Source organism: Mauremys mutica, chromosome 9 (genome assembly GCF_020497125.1).
Source record: "Mauremys mutica isolate MM-2020 ecotype Southern chromosome 9, ASM2049712v1, whole genome shotgun sequence".
Lineage (NCBI taxonomy): Eukaryota > Metazoa > Chordata > Testudines > Geoemydidae > Mauremys > Mauremys mutica.
The window spans coordinates 102,425,011-102,452,427 of NC_059080.1; the positions used below are offsets into that span (position 1 = coordinate 102,425,011).

The 27,417-nt window shown below is 50.3% G+C and overlaps 1 protein-coding gene across 3 annotated transcripts in view; it reads right to left on the reverse strand.

The window, feature by feature from the left end:
- Positions 1–6,566: 6,566 nt before the first annotated feature.
- FGF12 (fibroblast growth factor 12) overlaps positions 6,567–27,417 on the reverse strand; it is a 308,035-nt gene continuing 287,184 nt past the window's right edge. For 2 of the 3 annotated variants that reach the window (XM_045030778.1, XM_045030777.1), the window contains exons 4-5: positions 17,363–17,561; positions 6,568–7,008 (exon numbers count right to left, since the gene is read on the reverse strand). In XM_045030778.1, coding sequence (XP_044886713.1) covers positions 6,890–7,008; positions 17,363–17,561 — 318 coding nt within the window. In that variant the 3' untranslated portion in view covers positions 6,568–6,889. Of the gene's footprint in view, positions 7,009–17,362; positions 17,562–27,417 lie in introns of all 3 variants that reach the window. The other variant, XM_045030776.1, reaches the window with a different exon arrangement.

Consider the following 27,417-nt stretch of genomic DNA (forward strand, 5'->3'; position numbering starts at 1 on the left):
TGCTCTGTCCTCCCCAGTCTTTGTGTTAGCGATGCATTTATGTTTTCTTCCAGGTCACTGATAAAAATATTAAATAGTGTAGGATCAAGAAATGAGCCCTGTGGGGACATGCCCCGCCAGAACCACACCTGTGTGATGTGGATTCCCCTTTTACACTCACATTGTGAGATCGCTCAGTTAGCCAGTTCTATGCGATGGTGTATGGAAGCTGTTCAAATACTAGGGCGATGGAAACCCCAGAGCAAAAGCTCAATAACTAATTCCAATGGCCAAATTGTCCCCTTTACCCATCAAAAGAACTTGACCCTTTAAATAAACAACAGCATTAAACTGTTTGTAACCAACCACACGCCTCTGGTGGCCTTCCAGTCACTACATCAGCACAGCACATCAAGTCCAGAAAAGAGGTCAGGTACCATCGTGGGCTCCACTTAAACCAAAATGGAACCAGTCTGCTGGCATGTAAATGAAAAAGGTTGTAGAGGGTTATTTTAAAGTAAGGGTGAGGGAAAGCTGATAGGCACAAAGGAGCCCCCAGTCTGCGCAGCGACGGCCTTCAGCGATTAATTTATTTAAGAGGGACACTAGACCCAAATAAAAAGGATAGGAAAGACATTCGTAAAGCACACGTAGTCGCTTGTGAGGAACAGTCCAACATAAAAGAGTGCCATTTAACTAAAACATGAAGATGAGCAACTGAATATGGACCATACACTTATCTAAATACTAAGATGGCTGAACTAGAGTGCCTGGCATTAAATGAGGATATTGATATAATAGGCAGTGCAGAAACTTGGTAGAAAGAGGCTAATCCACTGGACATGGTAGTACCAGGATACAAAATATATAATAATGACAGACAAGGTGGTGCTGGTGGGTGAGTGGCACAATATGTGACAGAAAGCAGTCACATAAAGTTAAAAAAAAAACTTAAATGAACTGAACAGTACCATGGAATCGGTCTGGATAGAAATTCCATGCTTGAATAATAGGAGTATAGCAGTAGAAATATACTACTGATCACCAGACCAGGACAGTGACGGTGAATGTGAAATGCTCAGGGAAATTAGAGAGGCTACAAAGGCAGAAAACACAATAATAATGGGGGATTTCAATTACCCTCAGATTGCCTGGGAACATGTCACCTCAGGACGGGACGCAGAGATAAAATGTCTAGACACCGCCGATAAATGCTTCTTGGAGCATCGAGTCCTGGAGCTCACAAGGGGAGAGGCAATTCTTGGTTTAGTCATAAGTGGAGCACAGAATCTGGTCCAAAAAGTAATAACGACCCCAATGTAAGTAAATTTAACATCCCTGTAGGGCAGGGGTGGGCAAACTGTTTGGCCCGAGGGCCACGTCGGGGTGTGAAACGGTATGTTGGGCCCGGTAGGGAAGGCTGTGCCTCCCCAAACAGCCAATCCCCTGCCCCCTATCCGCCCCCTCCCACTGCCCACCCCCTGACTGCCCCCCTCAGAACCCTGACCCAGCCAACCCCACCCCCGCTCCTTGTCCCCTGACCGCCACCTCCCAGGATCTCGGCCCCTAACCGCCCCACGGGATCCCACCCCCATCCAACCCCCCCCACTCCCTGTCCCCTGCCTGCCCCCTCCTGGGACCCTCTGCCCCTAACCGCCCCCCCTCCAGGATCCCCCCCATCCAACCCTCCCCCAGCCCCTCCCTGTCCCCTGCCTGCCCCCTCCCGGGACCCTCTGCCCCTAACCGCCCCCCTGGGGCCCCCCCATCCAACCCCCTCCAGCCCCTTTTGAAATGTGGCCCTGCGAACATGGGCGGAGGACTCAGGAGGAGCAGGGGCAGACACACAGCCAGAGAGAAGCAGCAGTTTCCCCTTCAAAGTGCCACCTGGTGCTCCTCCTGAGTCCTCCACTCATGTTCCCTGCGCTCCTGCCACCCGCACCGCCTGCCTGCTCCCCTGCCCCCGTGGAGGGTGCACCAGGGTTGAGCTGCCCAAGTGCCCGGCCCTGGGTCCCCCTGTTGTTGGGGGGGGGGCCATGTCAGGGCACCCTGTGTTCACTTGTAAATCTGCCCCTGAGCCGCACCGCTCCCTGGAGCCAGCCACACCGCTGTGCTAGCGGCACAGCGAACTGAGGCTGTGGGGGAGGGGGACAGCCAAGGAGGAGCCGGGGCTGGCCAGGAGCTCAGGGGCCTGGCAGGATGGCTCCGCAGGCCGGATATGGCCCACGGGCCGTAGTTTGCCCACCTCTGCTGTAGGGGAAAATTGCTAAAGAAGCCCACCAGAGCAGCATTTAACTTCCACCATAATAGAAGCTCAAACTAAATGTATACACAAAATAATAATAAAAAAAAGCTTGTACAAGAATCAAAAAACCAAACAACAAAAAAAGCTACCATGGCTAAACGGCCGACTGAATGTGGTGGCAAAGGCATCCTTTAAAAATTGGAAGTCAAAGCCTAGGGAGGGAAATAGAAAAGAGCATAAACTCTGTCATGTCAAATGTAAAAGTACAAGGCTGGCCAAGAAAGAATCTGAAGAACAACTAACTAAGGACACAAAAATTAAGAGCAAAAAGCTTTTGAAGTCTATTGGCACCAGAAAGCCTGCCAAAAAGTCAGTGGGGCTACTGGATGCTTCTGGTGCTGGGAACACAAGGCTGTTGTGGTGAAGCTAAATGAATTTTTTTGCATCAGGCTTCACGGTAGAGGGTGTGGGGGAGATTCCTATGCCCAATCCATTCATTTTAGGTGACAGCTCTGAGGAACTGGCTCAGCTTGAGACGTCAGTAGAGGAGGTTTTGATAAATTAAACAGTAACAAAGTCACCGGGACCAGATGGGTTCGCCCAAGAGTCCTGAAGGAACTCCAGTCTGAACTTGCAGCAGTACTAACTACGGCATGTGAGCTCTCGCGTACATCAGCCTGTCTCCAACATGGCTGGAGGGTAGCTAATGTAGCGCCTGCTTTTGGAAAAGGCCTTAACAGGCGATGTTGGCAATTACAGCCTGCTAAATGTGATGCATTGGGGGCATAGTCCCTTTTGTAATGGGCAATCATGCCGGCCCACTCTATTAGACTGACACAAAACATGTCCATATGCCAGCAAGCATGTGGACAAGGGGGAGCCAGTCAATATAGTGTATAGTGGACTTGTAGAAAGCACCAAAGGCTCTGAATTAAAGTTAGCAGTCATGGATAAGAGGGCAGGTCTGCTCATGGCTCAGTAACTGGTTAAAAGATAGGAACCAAAGAGTGGGAACAAATGGTCAGTTTGCACAGTGGTAAGCAATAAAGAGCAGGATCCCCCAAGAAGCTGCAGGGGCCCTGTGTTGTTCAGTGTATTCATTAATGAGCTGGAAGAAGGAGAGAACTGTGACGTGGCAACATTTGCAGACACTACCAAATGTTAAGGCCAAAGCTGACTGCGAAGTTACAAAGGGACCTCACTAAACTGGGTAACAAAATGGCAGATGAAATTCAATGTTGATAAATGTAAAGTAATGCCCATTGGAAAACATAATCCCAACCATACATATAGCAGGATGGGCTCTAAATGAGCTGTTACCGACCACTCAGGAAAGATCTTGGAGTCATTGTGGATAGTTCTTTGAAAACATCCACTCAATGTGCAGCAGCAGCCAAAACAGTTCACAGACTGTTAGGAATCATTAGGAAACGGATAGGTAATAAAACAGAAAAATATCCTAATGCCACTATAGAAAGCCATGGTACGCCCAGCCGTTGAATACTGGGTGACGTTCTGGTCACCCCAGCTCAAAAAAAGGTATATTAGCATTGGAAAAGCTACAGAGAAGGGCAATGAAAATGATTAGGGGTATGAAACAGGTGCCCTACGAGGGGAGAGTAAAAAAAGGCTGGGACCGCTCAGCTTAGAAGCGCTGACTAAGCAGGGATATAACAGAGGGCTAGAAAATGATGAATGGTCTGGTGAAAGTGAATAGGGACGTGTTGTTTACCGCCCTAAACATAACACAAGAACCAGGAATCACCCTATGAAATTAATAGGCAGAGAGTTTAAAACAACCAAAAGGCAACACAGCACACAGTTAACCTGTGGAACTCAAATTGCCACGAGATGTTGTGAAGGTCAAAAGTATGAATCAGGTACGTTCCTGGAGCACAGGTCCGACAATGGCAATTCGCCAAGATGAACAGGGACACAACCCCATACTCTGGATGTCCCAGAACAGAAGCTGGGATTGACTGTCAAGCAGAGGCCGAGTGTGTGTGTGTGGGGTGGTGGGGGGTACAGGGATCATGTGCCCCCCCCCCAGATTTGCTGCTTGGCTTGTACTGAGCATGCTCAGTAACATTGCTGAAGCTAGCTGCCCTCACAGCCCCACCCCCACTATCAGCAGGCACGGGTGGGCTCTGCTGTCGGGATGGGTGACTCGATAGTCGCCCTGTTCTGTTCATTCCCTCTGAAGCACCTGGCACTGGGCACGGTCAGAGGCAGGACACCGGGCTGACCGAGTACGGCGTTCTCAGCTTCATGGCGGTGGCCGTGGGCTGAGACACTGAACAGACTAGGGTTGAGCAGCCTCCGCTCCCGTTCACGTCACCGTTGTCTACGGGAAGTGAGAGTTTATGGCACCTCACAGACCTGGGCCCATGGCGGGGGGGTGCTTTGTAAAGCACAGGTACAGGCTTAGTGGCTGTGGGTGGGCTGCAAACACAGGCTTGCAGAGCGTGGCAAAGCCCACTCCCCCGCCTATGGGTGTCCTGCAGGGCTGAAGCCCAATTTATTTACTAAAGGGAAATTTATCTTCCACAGCAAATGCTCATTTGGTCTCACCAGCCATAGAAAGGACCAGGGTGAAGACGGCACTTTGCATAGCCACTCAAGGCTTCTGCCCCTCCCCCACCCCCCATTGCCTGCCTCCGATTTCCTCACTTTTTCAAGTACATTCAAAGCATCTAATCCCTCTGCCACCGCTCTAGGGTTGCCAGGCATCCGGTTTACGGCCGGAACGCCCGGTCGAAAAGGGAACCTGGTCAGTACCACTGACCAGGCTATTAGAAGTCTGGTTGGTGGCGTGGCAGGCCTAAGGCAGGCGCCCTACCTGCCCTGGCTCTGCACTGCTCCTGGACGTGGTCATCATGTCCAGCCCCTTGTCACAGGGGCCACCAGGGGGCTCCGTGAGCTGCCCCCACCCTGAGAACTGGCTCCGCAGCTCCCATTGGCTGGGAACCACAGCCAATGGGAGCTGCAGGGGCAGTGCCTGCAGCCAGGAGCAGTGTGCAGAGCCTCCTGGCTGTGCTTCCACCTGCGGGCCACAAGGACGTGTCGGCTGCTTCCAGGAGCTGCCTGAAGTAACCCCCCTCCCAGACTCCACTCCCAGCCCAGAGTGCCCTCCCACACCCCAAACCCCTCATGCCCTGGCCCCACCCCAGAGCCCACACCCCCAGCTGGAGCCCTCACCCCCCTCCTGCACCCCACCTGCCTGCCCCAGCCTGGTGAAAATGAGCAAGGGTGGGGGAGCGTGAGCAAGGGAGGGAGGGGGATGGATTGAGCAGGGGTGGGGCGTTGGGAAGGGCAGGAGCAGGGAGCGGGACAAGGGTGTTTGGTTTTCTGCAATCAGAAAGTTGGCAACCCTACCCTCGCAGGGTGCTTGAGTTGGTAGGTGTGTGCCACCCTGCCCCTTCCAAGGGAAATCTGCCAGGGACCTGGGGCGGGCCTCTTGCAACTGACTGCTCGGGCACTGAGAATCCAGGGGAGACCCAACTCCCAGGGACCGTGTTGGGCCCCCGCTTGGTAGTGCAGCTCTGTGGAGACGTTCAGGGCCTCACAGGGGGACCATCGGCTTGAGTCTCAAACATGGACTGAGTGAAAAATACAGGGAGCATAAGAGTGCGCGCTGAGAGGTCAGCTGATTGGTAAGGAAAATGTTCTAGCATCTCCTCTCCCTCTCCCCACCTTCCTCTCCCTCTGCCCTACTCCTCAGACACCTCCTTCTCTCTCCCATGTGCACATACACCCCTCAAATACTGAGCTCGCCCTCCTTTCTCCTCAACAGCAGGTGTTTCTCTAGCTTTATTTCCTCTCCACCCATTTGATGTTCTAATCCCTAATAAACATTAACCATTTCCCCTGGCGGGACCTGAAAACCTAGTTCTGAAAGTCTTCTGGCACCTACTAACAGTAAAAAATGTTTGTGTGGAGGAGGAAAGCATAAAGCTCTCTCTCCATCTTCAAACATGCTCGAACACCGGTAGCAACAACCGGGATTGGCAAAGCCAATTGCACAGTCGCTAGTTCAGTGCCTGTGACTGTCAGAATCCTAATTCCGATGGGCCATATTTTATTAATATTAGAGGAAACAGAATCATAATCCATCCCTCCCTGTTCTGCCCTGTGGAAACCCAGTCTGTCCGCTTGGGGAAAGGACTGGAACGATGTGGGGGTTTGTGCGTGACAGCAAAGAATAACACAAAAGCACAGAGAAGTCAGTTTTTAGAGCCTGGCTTGTTATCAGCATATCATGTGTTATGTTCAATTCTCCAAAAGCTTTTTTTATTTTTAAAGGTAACATCTTTATTGTTATTATTATCATTATGTATTAGTTAATAATTATTTATTATTACTATGCAGAGAAGAGATTTTTCCTTTTGATCAAAGAGCAAACAGTTTGCGTTTAAAATGTTAATGGAGTCCTGATTTAAAACATTTTTTCTTCGTTTTTTTTTTTTTTTGAAACGTTGCAACAGGCAAGATTTGGGAGTTGATTTCCTCGTCCTACACGAAGAAAGATTTTTGAGTTCAGAATCCTAGCCGCTACCGGTAGGTCCTGCCTTGCTCAGTTTATTGTCGTCTCGGTGTGGTTTCGCCGGCGGGGTGGGGAGGTGAGTGGGAAGGGAAGAATTGGAAGAGAGGGAGAGGGGTGTTTGTCAATTATGTCGAGTCCTGGTTAACAACTTTGCCTCCGTTCATGGTTGGTGTCCCTGAACTTTTTCTTGAGCGTCCTTGTTTTTCTCCAATTTCATGCAGCGATGGCTCTCTGTACATGCACACTGCAAACAGAAAGGGCGACAATTAGCTTTCACACCATCCCAGAGACAGAGTTCTTGGACCACAAGTAGCATTTGCTTATGTGTGGGGCATTTTTCCCCTAAACTAGCCTCCTCTTCCCCCGCCCCCTTTCCCACCACACACACGCAGATAAGCCTGGATATCCCAGGAATATAGTCCTTTATTATTCACGGTTCTCTGCCTGGGCTGGCAGTCAGCCCCTTTTAAGCCTACCCTCTCCCAGAGGCACAAACACAAGCGAAGGATTTCTGGTCTCTCACAGATAAGGCTCTCTACTCTCCATGGTTTTTATGACACACAAATATAAAATGAACATCTCGATTCACAACATTGCACATTAGCTCACAATGCCAATATTAGTCAGCAGCAGATCAACGAGTTAGCCCTTTCCCCTGTCCTTAATCTCTGACAAGAAAGAATGAGACCCCCCAAACTAACAAGGAATGGTGTCCCTAGCCTCTGTCTGTCAGAGGATGCAGATGGACAGCAGGAGAGAGATCGCTTGATCATTGCCTGTTAGGTTCACTCCCTCTGGGGCACTTGGCATTGGCCCCTGTCAGCAGACAGGATACTGGGCTAGATGGACCTTTGGTTTGACCCAGTATGGACGTTCCTATGTTCTTAACAAACTTTTGCATCCTGGGCCCACCTTGGAGGGAGTTCAACCTCCAGATCTGGATATTGTGGTTCCCACTGAAACCCACTTTGTGCCCTCCAGCCATGAACAGAGCTTTCAGTCAGTGTCTCTGCTATTTAACTCACTTAAGTGGCTGTCAGCAAAGCAGGAAGGAGAAAGGATCCTCTCCCTTGTGTGGCCACGCAGGAGGTGCAGGCATCACAAGTCTGGGAGAAACACTCCCCCGCTTCCCCTGGGGGCAACCTGGTGGGGATGGACAGAGCCACGGCTCTGTGCCGCCCCTTGCCCCATGCGGCAGTCAGCAGAGGGGGCTGGCCATGCAAGAAGGGGAGTTTATGGCGTCCTATTACTCCTTCCTGCAGTGCTGCTGGAGAGACCAAGGAGAAATTGTCCCTCTCTGAGCCCCAGCCCCCGCCCACACCCTGCCTGGGGTGATGCGCTACTCGCTGTCTCTTTCTAAGGGCTGCACGTGTATAGCACGAACCAGCCCTGAGAAAGGCAGGAGCACACACATAGTCAGTGCTGAATAAGGGTCTCAGGAGTCAGCCCCATGAGGAGGCCAGTCTTCAACACGGCATTTCTCTAAGTCACCAAAATAGCCATGTTTCAAGGCCCAGTATGCTGGGGATGAGAACACGAGATGGGGTCAGCTTGCAAATCTCCCCCCGCCCCCCATTCTGGGGATTCATAGATTCACAGACGCTAGGACTGGAAGGGACCTCGAGAGGTCATCAAGTCCAGTCCCCTGCCCTCATGGCAGGACCAAATACTGTCTAGACCATCCCGGATAGACATTTATCTAACCTACTCTTACATATCTCCAGAGATGGAGATTCCACAACCTCCCTGGGCAATTTATTCCAGTGTTTAACCACCCTGACAGGAACTTTTTCCTAATGTCCAACCTAAACCTCCCTTGCTGCATTTTAAGCCCATTGCTTCTTGTTCTATCCTTAGAGGCTAAGGTGAACAAGGTTTCTCCCTCCTCCTGATGACACCCTTTTAGATACCTGAAAACTGCTATCGTGTCCCCTCTCAGTCTTCTCTTTTCCAAACTAAACAAACCCAGTTCTTTCAGCCTTCCTTCATAGGTCATGTTCTCTAGACCTTTCATCATTCTTGTTGCTCTTCTCTGGACCCTCTCCAATTTCTCCACATCTTTCTTGAAATGCGGTGCCCAGAACTGTACACAATACTCCAGTTGAGGCCTAACCAGCACAGAGTAGAGCAGAAGAATGACTCCTCGTGTCTTGCTCACAACACACCTGTCAATGCATCCCAGAATCACGTTTGCTTTTTTTGCAACAGCATCACACTGTTGACTCATATTTAGCTTGTGGTCCACTATAACCCCTAGATCCCTTTCTGCCAGACTCCTTCCTAGACAGTCTCTTCCCATTCTGTGTGTGTGAAACTGATTGTTCCTTCCTAAGTGGAGCACTTTGCATTTGTCTTTATTAAACTTCATCCTGTTTACCTCAGACCATTTCTCCAATTTGTCCAGATCATTTTGAATTATGACCCTGTCCTCCAAAGCAGTTGCAATCCCTCCCAGTTTGGTATCATCTGCAAACTTAATAAGCGTCCTTTCTATGCCAACATCTAAGTCATTGATGAAGATCCCAAAGGTCCCAAAACAGACCCCTGCGGAACCCCACTTGTTATACCTTTCCAGCAGCATTGGGAACCATGTTAGGAACCTGTTAGGCCTGAGCCTGCCAGGCTTACACCTTTGCCTGTGCAAAGCAGGCCTGCAGTCCGCCCGTCCTGAGTTGCTAGAGACTTGTCGTGGAAACGACTGCAGACAGTGTAAAGCAGGGGAGACGCGAGCCTGCAATGCTTCGGTTCTGGCTCATCGTCAAGAACATAAACACAACATAAAACAAACTAATTCCGTTCCAAAATAGCTGCATAAATGAAAACAGTCTTCATCTACAGAAAGATGAATTGAGTCCTTATGTTTATAGCCTTTCCCTGATTTAGGAATAACTCCTGCCACTTAGGGCTAGATTGAAATGCCACTGTTACTTTGCATTTTACTCCAATCTAGATAAATATTTATAGCGATGCATAACAATACAGGGTAGAGATGAAGTGCAGTCAAGTGTGCACTAATGTAACTGATGCTGCATTGCAAACCTGACCAATGAAAAATACTATTTTGACTATACAGCACCTTCCCCCCACAGCTCTCCAAGCACTTTAAATACACACAATAACTAGGCCTCATAACACCCCTTTGAGGTAGGTAAAATTATCAAGAAAACCATTTGGAGATGGAAAAAGAAAAGCAAAGAGAATAAGGAACTTACCCAAGTTTGCACATTGAGTCAGTGCCAGAACTAGGCAGAAAATCCAGGAATTCTGCCCTGCCAGCCGCTAGACTGACACAATCTGTGCACACGTCAATGTCATCACCATTACCGCCAAATAGCCCCTGCCTGTGCCGCTTCGCTTTTGCCTTGCACATAGCGTCACCATTTGCCTCTGCTCCAAGTGCTCCCTGTGCCCCCCAGTAGCTCTGGGCTCCCACTTGGGCTGGGCTATGAAGAATCAACGTTTGACTTGTGGGCTAGTCGCGTGAGTGTGAAATGGCGGAGGGCTGGAGGGCGAAGTCAGCCTCTCACACCTCCTGCTGTCCCTCACAATTCCCATCTCCACTAGCTTTGGAGCTGGGATCCCATTCACTCAGGCTGGCTGGGTTAACCCCAGGGACACGTTTTACCCGGACCGCATGGTTCAAAGCAGGCGATCCATAGTGCCGACTGCTTCAGGCTTGTCAATGAGACACAACGAATGCTCTCTTGTGCACCACATACCCACACGGGAGCTTCCCTCCCTGCCAGGAGCACCTTGTATGGACAGGTGAAGGGCACTGGTTACAGAACAACCCCAGAGCACCCCCACCGCACAGCACCTCGCTTTGCTGCGTGCTAGTGAGGCATCCAAAGCTGTGGGGAAAACGGCGTCTCCGGGGACAGAAGCAAGAACAACAATCCTACGTAAATAACACACTCTCGTCATGGGCTAATGAGGCCTCCCAGCACCTGCTGATAAGCAATGAAGCCTGCGCACGGTCCGTAGTTCTGATGGGGCACAGGATGGAGGTTCCGGAAACCCAGAAGTTTGGTTCACCAGATCTCAGATCAAGGCGGCTAATGCTGGGGCTTGAGACTCCCCTTTCTCGCACTGCTGTAAATCAGGTGTCGCTCCACAACAGGAGGCGGAGATCCCGGTGTGCTGGGAGAACGCTGCCGGTGCTGAGAGCACGGCCCAGGCCTATATGTGTATGTCTGCCTTCCACGGGAGTGCGGTTAGCTGTTTGCAGCCATCCAGCTGACGCACTGGATCGCACGTAGCCAAAGATGGGGAAGGAATTAATGCTCAAAGAGAGAGAGTGCAAGAATCGATCCCCTTCACAAACAGGGTAAGGGTTTATCCCACGGTATTGATCTCGTGCCTGGAAAGTGGATAACGATGCTGAGAGAGAACAATGGCAGAACTAACTTAACTCTAGAATAACCGACTGGAGCAAGTCCCCCACCATACACACTTCCCTGTCCCTCCCTGCTTCTGTCATATAATCCCACATCCCCATTTCATCGTGCACCATTGGCTGTTGGGCACCCAAGCAGCACACCCACTTGGGATCTTGATCCTGAGCATCTTCCCACTCACGCCAATGTTGAGCTGAGGATGCTCAGCACCGTGTAGAAGCACCAAACTCCAGGGCTGCCCAGAAGATTCCGGGAGCTCGGGGTCTTTGGCGGCGGGGGGCCCTTCCGTTCCTGGACCCGCCGCCGAAGTGCCCCGAAGACCCGTGGCGGGGGCCCCCCTGCCGAATTACCGCCAAAGTGGGACCCGCCGCCGAAGCGCAGCCCGGTCTTCGGCGATAATTCGGCGGAGGGGGGCCCCGCCGCGGGTCTTTGGGGCACTTCGGCGGCGGGTCCCGGAACAGAAGGGCCCCCCACCGCTGAATTACCGCCAAAGACCGGGCTGCACATCGGCGGCGGGTCCCGCTCCATCTTCGGCGGTAATTCGCCAGCGGGCGGTCCTTCCACCCCGGAGCAGAAGGACCCCCCGCCGGCGAAGACCGGGAGCGGCAGAAGCTCCTGCGCCCGGCCGCACAAGAGTTTGCCGGGCACCCCGGAGCGAGTGAGGGACCCCGCTCCAGGGGCCCCGAAAAACTCTGGTGGGGGCCCCCGTGGGGCTCGGGGCCTGGGGCAAATTGCTCCTCTTGCCCCCCCCTCTGGGCGGCCCTGCCAAACTCCACATCCCTATTCTAGTGGGTGTGGCACAGCTGGGGAGGGAACAATACGCATCTGCCCCAGTCCTGGCTCTCCTCCACCCATAGCATCACTGGAGGGACACCACCACTCCACATGCAGAACTTTGCCCGGGGTGTTACCCCCGGAGACATGGGAGGAGGGTCACTTGTATTAGTCAATGCTTCACTGAAGAGATTTAATTGACTTAACACCAGATGTGGGAAGGGAGTCAGGTCATTATGCACCTTGGTTTTCTGCCTTAATTAATGCAATGAAGGCTGGAAGGAAATCCCAGCTGATGTGCGTTGCAGACGGTTGAGCTAGTCTCTACCTGGCAGCTAAACACGCAGGACGCCACCAAATGGAACCACAGCACTTTTATCACCAAACGCCAAGGAAACGCCTGCTGAAAGTGATCCCTCTTCTTCCTTCAGGGTCTAGCTTGAGGGTTTCAGTGCGGGCCCAGCAAAGCAAGCGTGGAAAGAGACTCTGTGCGAAATCCTGCATTTCTAGGGCCCTGACGACACAAGAAAACGAGCTGTGTTTAGCAAAGGCTAATGAACAGGTTTTTAAATGCTGCTGCTTCTTAGCATATGCACAACATGCCTCAGGTGGCACGTGACCAGGATTCATCCCCAATCTGGTCCGCTGGTTGGATCATTAGCTGCCCCGGCCTGGGCCGGGTACTGATGGGCAGTGTGACTTGAATGCTGAGCCATGCCCCGCTGAATGCTGTTCAGTGCCTACTAGAAGCAAAGACAATGATCTGTGTTTACTGGGGCTGGACACGCTACATCTTCCTAGTGCCGACAGCGCCTGGGAGAGAAATTCCCCCTTTCCACTTCATCGTGGCGGCAGAGGGCTCTGACTTAGCAGAACTGGGGTAGTTCCACTGTGGGAAAAGAGTTGGGGAAGATTCGGAGGCCTCTGTATGATGCCCCTTGCACTCCAGACTGCCAGGAAGCTATGGGGGCAGGCAGGGAGGCGATAGGACCGGGCGACCCACGGGCCATTCACCACCACAGAGGAGGTCTGCTCAAGCCATGGTGCTTACTGCAAAGCCAAGCTTCAGTAGCAGGCCTGGGGCCTCTCTGCTGCGTGAAGGAAGATTCCGCCTTCTCCTCGGGCTGCAGGCTGGTTCCAGGGTCTAGTGCTAGAAAGGGGAACTGCGGGAACTTTGGAGAGTGAAGCAGGAAATACTCCCACCAAGGGGCAGAGTGGATATAAGCAGCCAAGTATTCCCGCTGTAAGGGCCTGATCCAAAGGCAATGGCAGTGATTGGAAAGACTCCCATTGGCTTGGGACGGGGGGCAAAGGATAGGTTCCGTCCCTGAGGCTAGAGACACTCAGAGAGATTGAAATGACAGGGCCCAAGCAGTAATTCCACACGTGCCAACTGGCCTGGCTCAGTCCGCAAGCTCACCTTTTAATGGCTCCTTGAGTTCAGGCCACAGCAACTCAACATTACAATATCAACAGAAGTGTGCAGTGTGTGTGTTTGTTTCCCAAACTGGCACCTTGCCGTACATTAACTAAGGATCCCCAAATACCCTTCAGGTTGTAGGACTTGAAAGCATTTTTGTAGCGTCACCGTGCCTTAAAACTTGCCTTTTCTGTATAGAAAAGCCATTTGAAGGCATTTTCAGAGGCGTTTTGCGTTTATTAGTTTTCTGCCTTGTTGGCACTTGCACTGGAGAACTTCTGAATCCAGAAGCAACAGTTTTACCAGTTGAAGTACAAGAACACATTTCCCTTAGCTGTTAGCTATTGGAGCACGGAGCTTTTGGTGTTTTTGCAGTTCTTGTTTAAACTAAGCTGCCGTGTAGTTTTGTGCACACTGGTAAACTGCTGCCAAGTTTCATCCCAGAGGTGGCTGCCATTCAGTGGTGGGTGACATGATTTCTGTATATGTAGTTTGTAATGCCTCTCTTCTCCAGCAGGCAAAAATCCTTCTCAACAGACTCCTTCCAGCACCAACTCTCATGGCCTTCATGGAGGTCACATTCCCAAATGAAGAGGAAGGCTGGTTCAATGGTTAAGGCCAAGACCAAGGCTAGTGAAGACCTGGCTTCCATTCCCAGCTCTGCCATTGAGTTCCTGTGTCACCTTGGGTATATCTCGCAATATATCCGTGCCTCAGTTTCCCCTCTTCAGAACAGGGATAATAGCCTTGTCCTGCTGTAGGGGCATTTTAAGGGTCAGAGGGAGGTCAGACCTAAGAGGCAGAGGTAGAAAGGGAACAGCAGAAGAGAAGCGGCTGGGAGGGAGGGTCTCCTGCAGTGGTCCCTGGAGAAGGCAAGGAGAGCAGCCTTGCCCTTGCATTTCCTCTTGCTGCCCTGACAACAGAAGGGGACGGTACCTCCGGGGGAGGGGCTGTGCCCACTATCAGGCAGAGGGTAAGATTTGTTTTTGTGTTAGGGCTTTTTTGAACTTTGTTTTAATAAAGAAACTAGACCCCAAGCAGGGCTGCGATTGGATGAGCTAGACTGGGTGGAGTGTTGAAGAAGGAAAAGTGAGGCAGTGCCCTGTGGCGGTCCCCCTGGCCACGAGGGGCGCTCAGCCAGTAGCCACCCTATTACAGTGCTCGTGGGCTGGTTGAGCCACAAAAAGAGGACGAGAGGTAAACAGTCCCACCCGCAGCCTTGGGGGAGAACGGTGCTATACAGGTCACCTCCTGCCGTCCCCCAGCCCCCATCCAGGATCTTCACCCTGGCCGGGAAGTTCCCGTGAAATAGTCTGTGCCCATCTCAGCTTTATGGATGGGGGTGGATGCTGGTGCCGGTGGCAGCGCAGGGCTCTCATCAAGGCTTGTGTTTCGCCTCAGCCCTGCTCACAGAGCCCGGTGGATGGGGCGGAGCCGAGTCACGTGGAACAGAGCCAACTTCACTCCAACCCTCTGCTGCCGACCACTCGTCTTCGGCTTGGGAACAGAGCCCTCCGCGAGCCGCGGCCCCAGACAGCGGAAGGCTCTGGCAGGCTGACACGTGCCTTTGCTTGGGGGGCAGCCAGCTCTTGGATGCGGCAGCGGGTAGCAAAGCAGCCCGGGGGAGGACTCCTTAATGCGGCTGCCGGGTTCTAAAGCACTTGCCTGCTCGCTCTGGATTACAGCGACGACTGACGCTCGCGTGGGGAGGGATGCAGGCGAGGGAAAGGAACGCCAGGGCTGCGCTGGGGTTTCACAAACCGAAGCAGCAGCAGCAGCATCTACTGTTATGAGAATGCCGCCCTGGAGTCAGGCCTCTGTGCCTCCCAGCTGTGTGGCATCTGTCCACCAATGACACCCGTCCACCGTGCACCGACTGGGCCCCGCGTGAAAACCCAACTACTTACCAGCAAACGGCATCCCTCCCTTTAAGAGACCCCCCACCGCACGCGGCCAGGCAGCACCGAAATATCTGCCACAAGGGCAAACCCAGCTGCTGTCGGGGAAACCATTCCAGTCCCAAACGGACTGGGGGCGGGTGGTGAGGAGGAGACGGACAAGAAAGCGGTGGGGGAAATGGTTAGAGGGAGGCCAGGTGAGATAAAGAGGCCGGCTGCATACGCCAATGGCAGCCACTGTGGGCTCCAGGGAGGGAGTCCCACAAATGAGCATCCTCGACTCAGAGCCAGTGCCTGGCAGGCGCAGAGGCTCAGGCCTAGGTTCCGCATGGTTTTCTGCCACTAATGACCTAGACGATATAGCTGGGGGGAAAGGGATTTGCAGGGGAGTTCACATGTGGTCTGGAATTCATCTGTCTCAGCCACCTGCCTGAAGGGATTTCCTGCCATTCTCATGCCATTCATCTCCACTCTTCAGGGAGCCCAAGCTTCTCCTCCGAGCACAGGACAACGCAGCCCAGAAAAGCTGCAGGTCTGAAGCCATTTCAGCCCTTGCTCTGAGCCCCTGACAGCGCCAGAGTCAGAGCCTGGGATCTGTTCTGCTGTTTTTGTTAGCAAGAGAGAAAACGCTTCCTAATTAAAACCATCCATCCTAGGCAAACACCACAGCAGTGCCTCGGGCTGCCTGCACGCAGGCTGCGCTGGTGTAACTTAGACCAGTTTAGTTAGATTGGTGCCGCGTGTGTGCAGTCTCCTAGAAGGGTAAAGCTGGTGCTGTCAGTTCAGCTTGTGCAAGTAAATTTACCAACACAAGCTAAATTGCTGTAAGCCAGGTTTAAGCCAACATACGTGTCCACACACACCGTGCCACTGGCCTAACTACATCAGGGTAAAAATTGCACCTTTAGTTACACTGGTGGAATTCTTTGTGTTGACCGGCACTCAGCATCTCTCTCTCTCACTCTTATTTTCTTTCCTCCCTTTCTTTCCTCCTTTCCTTTTGCCCTGATACCCTGAAGTTTGGTTCCGGATTTCAGCCACTCATGCTAGGCAGAGTATCAGCGTCTGTCAGGGGTTTGTCTGCATGCAAGTTTGCATCAGCTATCAGGGCAAACCCCGTGTGGACACTCTGATGTCAGCTTTTTGCGGTTTAACTATAACCCATTGCTAACAGAGTTCAGCTACACTGAAATACGTGTGCTTTAAACCAAAATGAGAGCATCCAAACGGCCTTGTGCCCTGGCTGAATGAAACCAGTTTAAACCCCCCACTTTTAGGGAGGCAGGCGTAACTCTGGGTGTGTAGACAAGCCCTGGGAGGTGTGGAGGACATGGAGAAGCTGGAGAGAGCAATGCTAATCCACTGAAATGTTCTCGTCTTAGGTAAATATTTCTGACACTGACAATACAGACCTAGGCCCCTCCCTCCTCCTTGAGGAATCTCTGTTGGGAACAAGACCATTCACTTTTCGTCACCCAGCAGGAGGAAAGCTCTGGGTTTGTTTCCAATGGAAAGTTAGTGCCCGTGAAGGGCACTAGGGTGAATAACCCTGGGGACCACAGGATGGGTCTGCCCCTGGGGTGTCAGGACAGGCTGGGTAGCTCATTGTCTATGTCCCGGCTCTCTCACCGGAGACACATTCTGCAAGGTGGACACCAGGTGACTTGGAATTGGACTGAGATTCCTCCAGACTCTTGACAAGGGCTTCCAAGGAGCTATCAGAGACGGCAACACACTGTGGCCACTTCAGACAAAGGTTGCATTTGAACTTATGACCTAGGTACAAGGTTCGACCATCCCTGGACTACGCTCTTTATTCTGCCCGTGCCCCCCATTTGGTTGGGTTTTACAGCTTGTTCTCTAGTAACCCAACCTGCCGGCTCACATTGTGGGACGCGCGGCAGGGCTCACGGCACAGGCAGACACTCAGGCTCCAGTACTGATGGTGCAGCGTGTTTCAGCTTGGAAGCTCTTACACCACGGTCCCTGCTGTAGGGTATAGTCCCCACTCCACTCTGCTGAACCACAGTACAGTCAACCTCCTCTCTACCCCTTACCCCCCGGGGCTCAGATCTGCCCCAGGGGACAGGGCGTGGGAACTTTCCATACCTTCAATGGGTTTGGGTACAAAATGTGACGAGGGTTTGGTTTTTTTCACCCGGTTCCCCTTCATAATTTGACCTTCTTTATTGAGCCCCAGGAACCAGGCTCGTCCAGACTCCTGCTGCCGGTACAGTGTGGAAGAATAAATAACGTAGTAGTTTTCAAAGACCGATTCCTTAAATTTGCACTCTGGTGTGAAAATCTCCTGCAGAGAGAGAGAGAACACAAAGCAATGGAAGGAATTAATCACTAATCACTTAAACCAGGCATCACTGGGAGATAATCAATGTTCTCTGTTATTACAGTCAGTTTAATGAGAGAGCGAGAGCGAGCAAGCAATAATATAGAGAGAGCAAGAATATGTAGATCTAGAAACTATCTCCTAAAATGGAAGGCTCTCTGGTTGATTGCGAACCAAACCCCTATGCTGTCAAGAGAGCTTGCGGTAGATGTGCTTTAAAAGTGCTTGCACACCCAGCGTGCACAGATATGGGCCATTGCTCATCCAAGCCTGGCTCAGCGTGTGCAAGGAGCCATGGAGAGCTTTGGAAGCCCTAGGGCTGGGTGTTTCTGGAGGAGCAATCAGGAGCGGGTTTGATAATTGCCGTGTAAAAGGGGGGCTGCAGCATCATGGCTCCGTCACTCCTCTTCTTTTCCGGACCCTGCCTGGCCCCCCCAACAAGGTCTGCAGGCGTGTGGCTGCCAGCATCAGAAACAGCGATCTCACTAAACAAGTGCAGGCTCCACCTCTGGCAAGAGGCCGCTGTGAAGGGAGGGGGTGCAAGGGATGAGAAGAGATGGGGGTTTAAGCCACAAATTGCATTTTATTTATTAAAAAGTGGGGCACTGAGGAGATGAGGGAACAAAGCCGGGAAATGTTTGAATACGAAAGAAAAGCAGATAAATTAAAACTTGTTTTAAAATGCAGCCATTTTCCCAGTTCCAACAGCGCTGGGCTCAGTCCTGAGCAAGAGGCGAAAATGACTAGAAAGAGACAGCATTCACGCCCTGCTCCTGCGACAGCCCCTACAAACCCTTTAGCGAGGCTGCCAGCAGGCTCTCTGCATACTACAATTCAAAGGGAGCCTTCTGAGCGTTCAGTGTGACTCCGGGTTATAGTACGTATCCCCATGTGTTTTGGGGGATTATATAAACTATTGCTGGTATGGCAATAGATCTGATCTGCAACAGACCTGCATCGGCAGTCGGCCTAGAAGCCAGAGAAGATAAAGTGCAGCAGAAAATGTCCAGTTCCTGGCTGCATGTAGTGAAGTCGACACCAATCATTAGCACCACACACACTGAAAACTCAAAAAACCAACCCAAATCAATGGATTGTTTGGCCATGTGTGATGCAATCTCTCTGGGTTTCCTTAAAAATCAGTATTTCCGAAGGTGAGAGGAGGGGATGCAATGGGACCGGAATGGCCTTCCCCAGTCCTTAGAAAGGTGTATGAGGCAGTTTTCCAGTTATCAGTGTTTCAGGCGATCTCCCGATATCGGTTCTCTATAGTCACTGCCGTGATGGGCAGTCACAAAACACCCGACTTGAAGCATACGTGGAGTGGAGACACAGGCCTCTCCCATTGGTATTTTCCCCCTCAGCTCCGCAGTGTCCTGTTCTGTGCTCTAAGATCCGTAAGAGTTGAGTGTTGAGCCACACACACTAACAAAGAAGAGAGACATTATATTTCCCCAGTGCTCACCCCTGTAAGATCTCAAAGGACCTTACCAAGGTGGGGAAGCATTATTATCCCCTGAAACTCCTGTCATGGTCTGCCTCAATCTTCGTGGTCTCACAGTTGGACTGGGAGTGAGGGTACCAGGGGTTTAGTCCAGATTTCACCTTGGGGAAATCATTTGCTATGTGACATTGGGCAAGTCATTTCCCCTCTGCGTGCCTCAGTTTCACTATCTAAAAATTGGGATATAGTATTTGTATTGTGGTAGCCACTAGCTTCATGGTGCTAAGTACAGTACAAATATACAACAGAAATGGCCCTGTCCCCAAGGAGCTTACAACCTAAATCAGAGTGGATTTGTCCCTTGCATTCACATGCTGCTAAAACAAACTGCTCTCCTCTAAAAGCAAAACATATACAAAATGTAAAGGAAGGTTGTAAGGCAGCAAAATAACCATGCAGGAATCGCAACATAGGAGTCCATATTTATCCTCTTTCACTGATTCCTTACAAAATGGGCTCAGTTCATGTTAAAAGACAAAGAGGTTTCTCTCCAATGGCCACTCCTGCCAATGCATCCTGGGATCTTGAAACCCACTGTGCTCTTTCTGACTCAGACTTTGTCACTAGCAATAAAGATTCTGCACCTGGAATTTAGCTGATGCCTGTTGATAGTAAATAAGGCAGACCAACATCCAGCTCATTCTCCCCAAACGGCAATGGCTCTGTGAGGGTAAAACAACAAACCTTTGCTGTAGGCTGCTCAGTGAGCAAATCCGACTAGAAGAGGCAAAGGATGTAGATATGTTGAGGGGAAAAGTCCATTTTTTCAGTTACTTTTGCAGTTATTGACCGGATGTGGGACCAGATTCTGAAGTCACTCACACCTGTGTAAATCTGGAATAACTCCAGTTGCAGCTGATATCAAAGACTCGTCTGGGGAAACGCAAAGTGATCATAAAATATAGAGAGTGTTTTTGGTACCCCCCTGTCACGAACGCAGGTAACAAACAACAAATGGGATTTAAGTCACTTTTCCAAGGATGACAGCATGTCCTGTCGGGGACGGACAGACAGACAATCAGTTTCTTCTGCTTGGTGGTGGTGGTAAATGTCACGCCCTGGAGTGTTCTCAAAGCACAGCTATGTTCTGGCATAACGTTTCTGGGGGGGCCATTCGCTGATGTCCTTGAGGATGCTGGTAAGAGGTGATTGAAGCTGTCCACCCTGCTTCTTCAATAGATGTCCTAACAAACTTGACACAGGCGGGTTATTTCATCTCAACTCTGGGAATAGTCTATGATGTGTATTACTTTTAGCTGCTAATTTTACTAAGACTCTTGAGTGCTACAAAGCAGGGGAAGGCTATTAAGATAATACCAGCAGATCCTCTACCAGCTTTACTGTCGAAGTTAATTATATTAACTCAAGCAAGGAACTGTTGTTTCACTTGTCTCAGTCTGAGCAGAGCTGCAAAGAAAGGGAATAACTGCAGATGTACGGTACTTAAATGGTTTCACACTAATAGGCTAGTTCTTACCACAGATACTGCACTGACTCAACTATCTGGCAATTTCGGGGTTTGTTTTTCTTGTTTTCAGAAATGCAGTAAGCTACTAGCCTGAGATGGAAAAGCTGGGCTGGGCTGGGGCGGGGGTGGCCTTTTAAAAAGTCAAGTTAGTGCTGGTGAAATATGCCAGGTGGGCCCCCCTGGAGGCAAAGTCCTCTCCCAATGCATCCGGGAGGGCACCAGCAGCACTGGTTCCCCACACCATCCTCCCAAGGTGTCTCAGTTCTCCTCTTCGAGGGGTAACAGGAGATCTCCAATTCGCCCTACCTAGTGCGACCCCTGCCTGCTGGGTGTGTCGCTCTCTCCCCTAGCCCAGCTAGAGGCTGAGGAGTCTGCCCCAGCCGTGGTTAAGAGCCTGGTGGCTTTTAGCTCATGCAGTCGAGCTGGGGTGGGCAAACTTTTTGGAAATTGTGTGGTGGGCCATGAATGCTCATGAAATTGGGGTTGGAGTGTGGGAGGGGGTGAGGGCTCCAGCTGGGGGTGCAGGCTCTGGGGTAAGCCAGGGAGGGGGCTCCAGGCTGGTGCAGGGGATTGGGGCACTGAAGGGGGTCAGGGATGCAGGCTCTTGGGCGGTGCTTACCTCAAGCAGCTCCCAGAAGCAGTGGCATGTCCCTGCTCCAGCTCCTATGCAGAGGCACAGCCAGGCGGCTCTGCATGCTGCCCCATACACAGGCACTGCCTGTGCAGCTCCCATTGGCTGAAGTTGCTGACCAATGGGAGCTGTGGGGGTGGTGCTTGGGGCGGGGGCAGCATGCGGAGCTCCCAGCTGTCCCTACATGTAGGAGCTGGAGGGGGGACATGCCGCTGCTTCTGGGAGCTGTGCGGAGCCACAGCACATGTGGACCAAGCAAGCCCCGGACCCTGCTCCCCGGCAGGAACTTGAGGGCCAGATTAAAACATCTGAAGGGCCGGATGTGGCCCCAGGCTGTAGGCTGCTCACCCCTACAGTAGAAACTCCTACACTAAGCTTCAGAAGTCCCAGGTTCGATCCCAAAAGTCGTCAGTTTTACTCTTGCATTTGGTACAGCCATTTACACCTCTTCAAAATGGGAAGTAAACACTCCTAAGTCCGAAGATGCATCTCTATGCATCCGAAGAAGTGAGCTGCAGCTCACGAAAGCTCATGCTAAAATAAATTTGTTAGTCTTTAAGGTGCCACAAGTACTCCTGTTCTTTTTGCGGATACAGACTAACACGGCTGCTACTCTGAAACTCCTAAGTCAGCGGCTTACATTCACTCTGCTCAGGTGACAACAACAATACAGGGTGCAAGGTGGGGAAGAGTCAGGGAGGGAGGGTTCAGCTTTTGTCTTCTGACTCTTGGGGTGTTTTTTATTCATGAATTCATTCCCTGCCGTGACTCCACTGACTCCCACCACTCATTTCACACTGGCCCCCAAACAGTCATCACATGTTAAAGACTACAGCTGGTTTAAAAAAAAAAAGTTTATTGAACCATTTTTTGGACAAAAAACAGCTTTTTGAGAAAAATAAATATTTTTGCAAAAACATTTCATTTGGTTGAAATTTTGCAGATTTTTTGGGGGGCGGGGGAAAGGACACAAACAGTAAAAAAAATGGTGACATGTTTTTGGTTTTTGAACAGTGAAATTTCCTACTGAAAACCATTTGCAAAAACAGAATTCTTTTCAGCTGGTGATTTCAGTAATAAAACCAACAACAGTTCAAGGAATTTTTTTTAAATGAAAATTAAGAAGTTTCCCATGAAAAATACTTACCATTGTTTATCTAGCTCTGCTACTGATTTTCAGTTCTCAGCACTTGGGCTGGATGAGAATCTGAGACCTAGGAGTACAAAGTTCCATGCCGCAGTCCAATTCCCCTAGGACAGTGGTCCTCAAACGTATTTGATCGCCCCCACCTTCTTTGTGCCTGTAGTAGTTTAGGGGCCCGACCCCCCACCACACAAGTACATATTCCGATACATACGGGGGTCGTGCTTCACTCAAATCAGTTTCGGCTTCTTTGTTTTTCACTCGAGGTTTTTTTTTTTCTGCCAACGATCCATTGTAATAAGAGCAAAAGCAAAATGGTGATTGTGATCCATGCTTAAAATTAAACGTGCACATTGCATCGTAGCAAACCGATTAACGTACCGATGGCAACGACTTTGCGTAATGCTCTGCAAGCTTAACAGAAATCTGTCAAAATGCACAATGCGTTATTTAGAGTCAGATGCACAGCACCATCTGAGGACCTGATACATCTGGAGGAATCAGCTTGCTAGTTATGCATTGCTGTGGGAAAAATGTGTGCAGTACGATAGCTCAGATGATTTTTTTGTGCAGGTCTCCCATCCGAGTATGATCAGGCCTGACCCTGCTTAGTTTGTGAGACCTGACAAAACCCACAATCTAAGGCTGCAGACTTGACTCTAATCATTATTAGCTTCCATGTGTCTGTGATATGAAACTGCCTTAGCCTTCCCCGCTTACAGCACAATTTCCCCATGACTTAGCACACATGGACACCGAATATACACAAGTGCATATTGCATAGACCCACATCTTCCTGCAGCACATCTCAGACAGTTCTAGTGTATGACATCAAATGACCCATGCTGGCTGGGTCTCTGCTTCTTAGGAAGCAGGCACATGGAACCTGCTGGGTGAATCAAAGGATTTTGCAATAGTGGCAATATTGGGATTTTTCATTCTATTGCACACCTTCCCGGAGAATTCAGATTAGCTTTGGCATCTGATCCTGACCAGAGGCTAACTAATGACTGTAATTTCCAATACAAGATAATATAGCCACTCCACTTGGCATGATGCACAGTTAAGCATACCATATTCCTGCATTACTAATATACAAAAAACTATGTGCAAGTATCTTTAAATGATGTGACCCAAAATACATCAAGCAAAGGAATCCAAAGTTAAGGATTGATTCCGCCTATTGCAGCAGTTCTCAAACTTAATGGCAGCACACCCCTCTTCTGACAACAAAAATTACTACCCAACCCCATGAGGGGGGACTGAAGTCTGAGTCTGTCCAAGACCCACTGCCCTGGCTGGGAAGACCAAAACCAAAGCCCGAGCCCCACCGCCCTAGGTGGCGGGCCAAACATTCACCCCCATGACATGTACCAACATGACCCACAAGAAATTGCCTTATTTAACAAAGGGTCAGCTGCTGAGTCTATGTGACTCTCTGAAAGTTGCTTGGAGACAAGCTGGGAGTGGATCACGTGGGCATGGAAATACAACCAAACACATTCAAAGAGAGACATGTCTCCAGAGAAGGTTTGTGTTGCTGCCTGCTCTTGGCTCTGCTAGTCCTCAACCGAAATAAAACAGCAAGAACAGAAACCATTTGCTCACGGACATCACAATCCCTCCTAACTATCCATAATGTTTAATAGCAGAGGTGATCTTCTAATACCTCTTGATCACTACCACATCCTGAGGGTAGGATGCTGAATCCTGATTTGAGCCTGTCCAAAAGAGGCAGCAAAGAGGAGAGCAGGACCTACTAAGAATTTCTAAGCAAGTCAGGCTGTATTTCTTTAGTGGAACAAATGGTGATTTATGATTGTTCCTGTTAACATTGACGCTATCACCCTCATTACTAGGGAAGGAGAGTAAACACCTAGAATCCTTCTGTAAATAGTATTTCTTGGTGCTTGAAGAAAGAGAAGATCATGTAACTGTGACCATCTTACTGCAGTCTTTAAATCAGGACATGCTTTAAGTCAAACAGAAGTTATGGGTCTGTGTTACGGGTCGGACTCACCCCTGCGGCGCCTCCTACTGGTTGCTCTGCGAATTAGCTCAGTCCAGCGCTGGAGCACCCTCTGCAGGCTGGTGATCCACCTGTTCGTAGGCCCCCGTGTCCCTCCCTGGACCCGGTGCCCTTCTACATGGGGCACTGCCCCCTAGCAGCAACCCCTTTCTCTCTGGGTCTCCCCTTCTGTCTCAGGGAACCCCCACCCTCTATCCCTACCTTGCCTCAGTGTATGGCTACTGCCAGTCATTGTCTAGCCCCACACTCTGGGACAGACTGCAGTATCAGCCTACTCATCACAGGCAAAGTTGGGTTTGGACCTGCTGCCTTGGCCTACCCCTGGGTTGCCCCCTGCAACCCCCAGTACCTGTTGGCCCAATGCTAGGCCGCAGCCTGGGGCTCTCTAGGCTGGAGCTTCCCAGCTCCTCAGCCTTCCCCAGCCCTGCTTCACTGAGGTATCCAGTCTCCAGCTCCTAAGCAGCCAGGCCCATCTCTCTCAATAGCCAGAGAGAGACTGTCTCAGCTTCTGGCTTCCCTGGCTTTTTTATAAGGCCTGTGGCTCAGTTTGGGGCGTGGCCTCAGCTGCAGCCACTTCCCCAATCAGCCCAGGCTAGAGCAGCAGCTCTCAGGCCCTGCCAGGCCATTTTTAAACCCCTCAGGGCAGGAGCAGAAGTTCACCCTGCTACAGGAATTACTTAGGGTTTGCCTATATGGTGAGGTAATGTGCTCTATGGGGGTGTGATTTCTAAAGCACACTAATGTGTTGCATGTTAATTGGTCCACGTAGACCCTTTGGGTTTGCTTTAATCATCGACTATCAGGGTTGGAAAGGACCTCAGGAGGTCATCTAGTCCAACCCCCTGCTCAAAGCAGGACCAATTCCCAGATTTTTGCCCCATATCCCTAAGTGGCTCCTTCAAGGATTGAACTCACAACCCTGAGTTTAGCAGGCCAATACTCAAACCACTGAGTTACCCCTCCCCCTGTTTGATACAGAACTACGTTAAGCATGCTAGGGAACCTTACATGTGCACCAGCCCAAACCACATGTCCCGCAGTGATTTTCTGCACTGACAGTGCTCAGCTTTTTCCCCATTTGTGGCCCAAACCCTGTGGCTGACTGTGATCCATCTAATTACCTCCATGACCAAGTTACATTCTGACAGAATGTACGGTAATTAGGAAGATACGCAATTGACTAATGAGCTATAATTACACTCTTGACCACTTCGGCAAAGCTGTGTTCGAAGACGTCCATCCATGGAAGTGATCACCGCAAAAAAACCATGCCAGCCCCGGGTATCATTTGCCAGGAATTATAGAGTCATAGAACTGGAAGGGATCTCGAGAAGTCACCTAGTCTAGTCCCCTGCACTCATGGCAGGGCTAAATAGTATCGATGTTTTATCACTGTATTATGTATCAAGCATTATCAGTGTTTCACGTGTCACTATTTTTCGGCACATGCCGATGTGTGGGGCTGTATTCTTCAAACAGCCGTCAACTTTTTAAAAGATGCTACTGGAAATGTTGTGGCTTCAAAGCTTGAGCAGTGCATTCAGCCTCACTGCTAGTCACGTGATAACAATGGACCTGGTAGAGGTTGATGGTCTGCAGGACCCTGCTCAGGGATGCTGGGCTCCTCTGTGGAGCCACCCAGATGTCAAGTGCTTGCACCCTGTGCGAAGGTACAGGATGTAGTGAGACATCCTAGCAGGGGGGCTTACAAAGCAGGGTGCAAGAGTTGTTGCAATAGCCCACTGGGGAGAGGGAAGCAGGCTCTGGGTAGAGAGGTCCTACAGGGAAACCCCTGTTTAGGCTGAGGTTCCTGTTTGATTGTTGCTATCTGAGAGATCAATAAAGCCAAAGCTCAAGAAAAGAGTAAGTTTGGAAAATCTGCCATGGGTATATGCTGTGTTTGGAGCAGAGTGGAAGCGACGCATACTTAAAGACCAGATACTGAGTGGGTCCACGCCCCCAAAGCTGCAGACTTAACTGAAAACAGCTCAGCAAGTGCTCTTGTGTCCAGCACCCAGCAGGATCCAAACCCCAAATAAATCCATTTTACTCTGTATAAAGCTTATACAGGGTAAACACGTAAATTGCTCACCCTCTATAACACTGATAGAGAGATATGCACAGCTGTTTGCTCCCCCAGGTATTAATCACTTACTCTGGGTTTATCAATAAACAAACATGATTTTATTAAGTATAAAATGTAGGATTTAAGTGGTTCCAAGTAATAACAGACAGAACAAAATAAGTTGCCAAGCAAAATAATAGAAAACATGCAAGTCTAAGCTTTAATAGAGTAAGAAACTGAATACAGGTAAATCTCACCCTCGGAGATGTTCCAATAAGCTTCTTTCACAGACTAGACTCCCTCCTAGTCTGAGCCCAATCCCTTCCCCGGTACAGTTCTTGTTAGTTCCAGCTCAGGTGGTAACTAGGGAATTTCTCATGACTGCCAGCCCCCTTTGCTCTGTTCCACCCCTTTTATAGCTTTGGCACAAGGCAGGAATCCTTTGTCTCTCTCTGGGTTCCCACCCCTCCTTCTAAATGGAAAAGCACCAGGTTAAAGATGGATTCCAGTATCATGTGACATGTTCACATGTCCTGTGAGCCCCCCCTCCATTCTTCCAGGACTAGCCCACACGTATGCAGTGTAGGCTTGCAGGTAAACAGAGCCATCTACAGTCAATTGTCCTAGTCAATGAGAGCCATTAAGATTCCAAGCCATCATTAATTGCCCACACTTTGCATAATTACAATAGGACCTTAGAGTAATACTTTATATTTCTAGCTTCAGATACAAGAATGATACATTCATATAAATAGGATGAACACACACAGTAGATTATAAGCTTTGTAATGATACCTTAAGAGACCTTTTGCATAAAGCATATTCGTTACATTATAGTCACACTCTTAAGTATATTTCCATAAACATATGGAGTGCAACGTCACAATTGCTAGCCCCATGCTGGCAGCTCCTTCAGCACGGCTGCTGTACCGCCCGCAGCCCCGCCCCCCAGCCCGGTCCTCCGGCGGAGCTGGCTGCT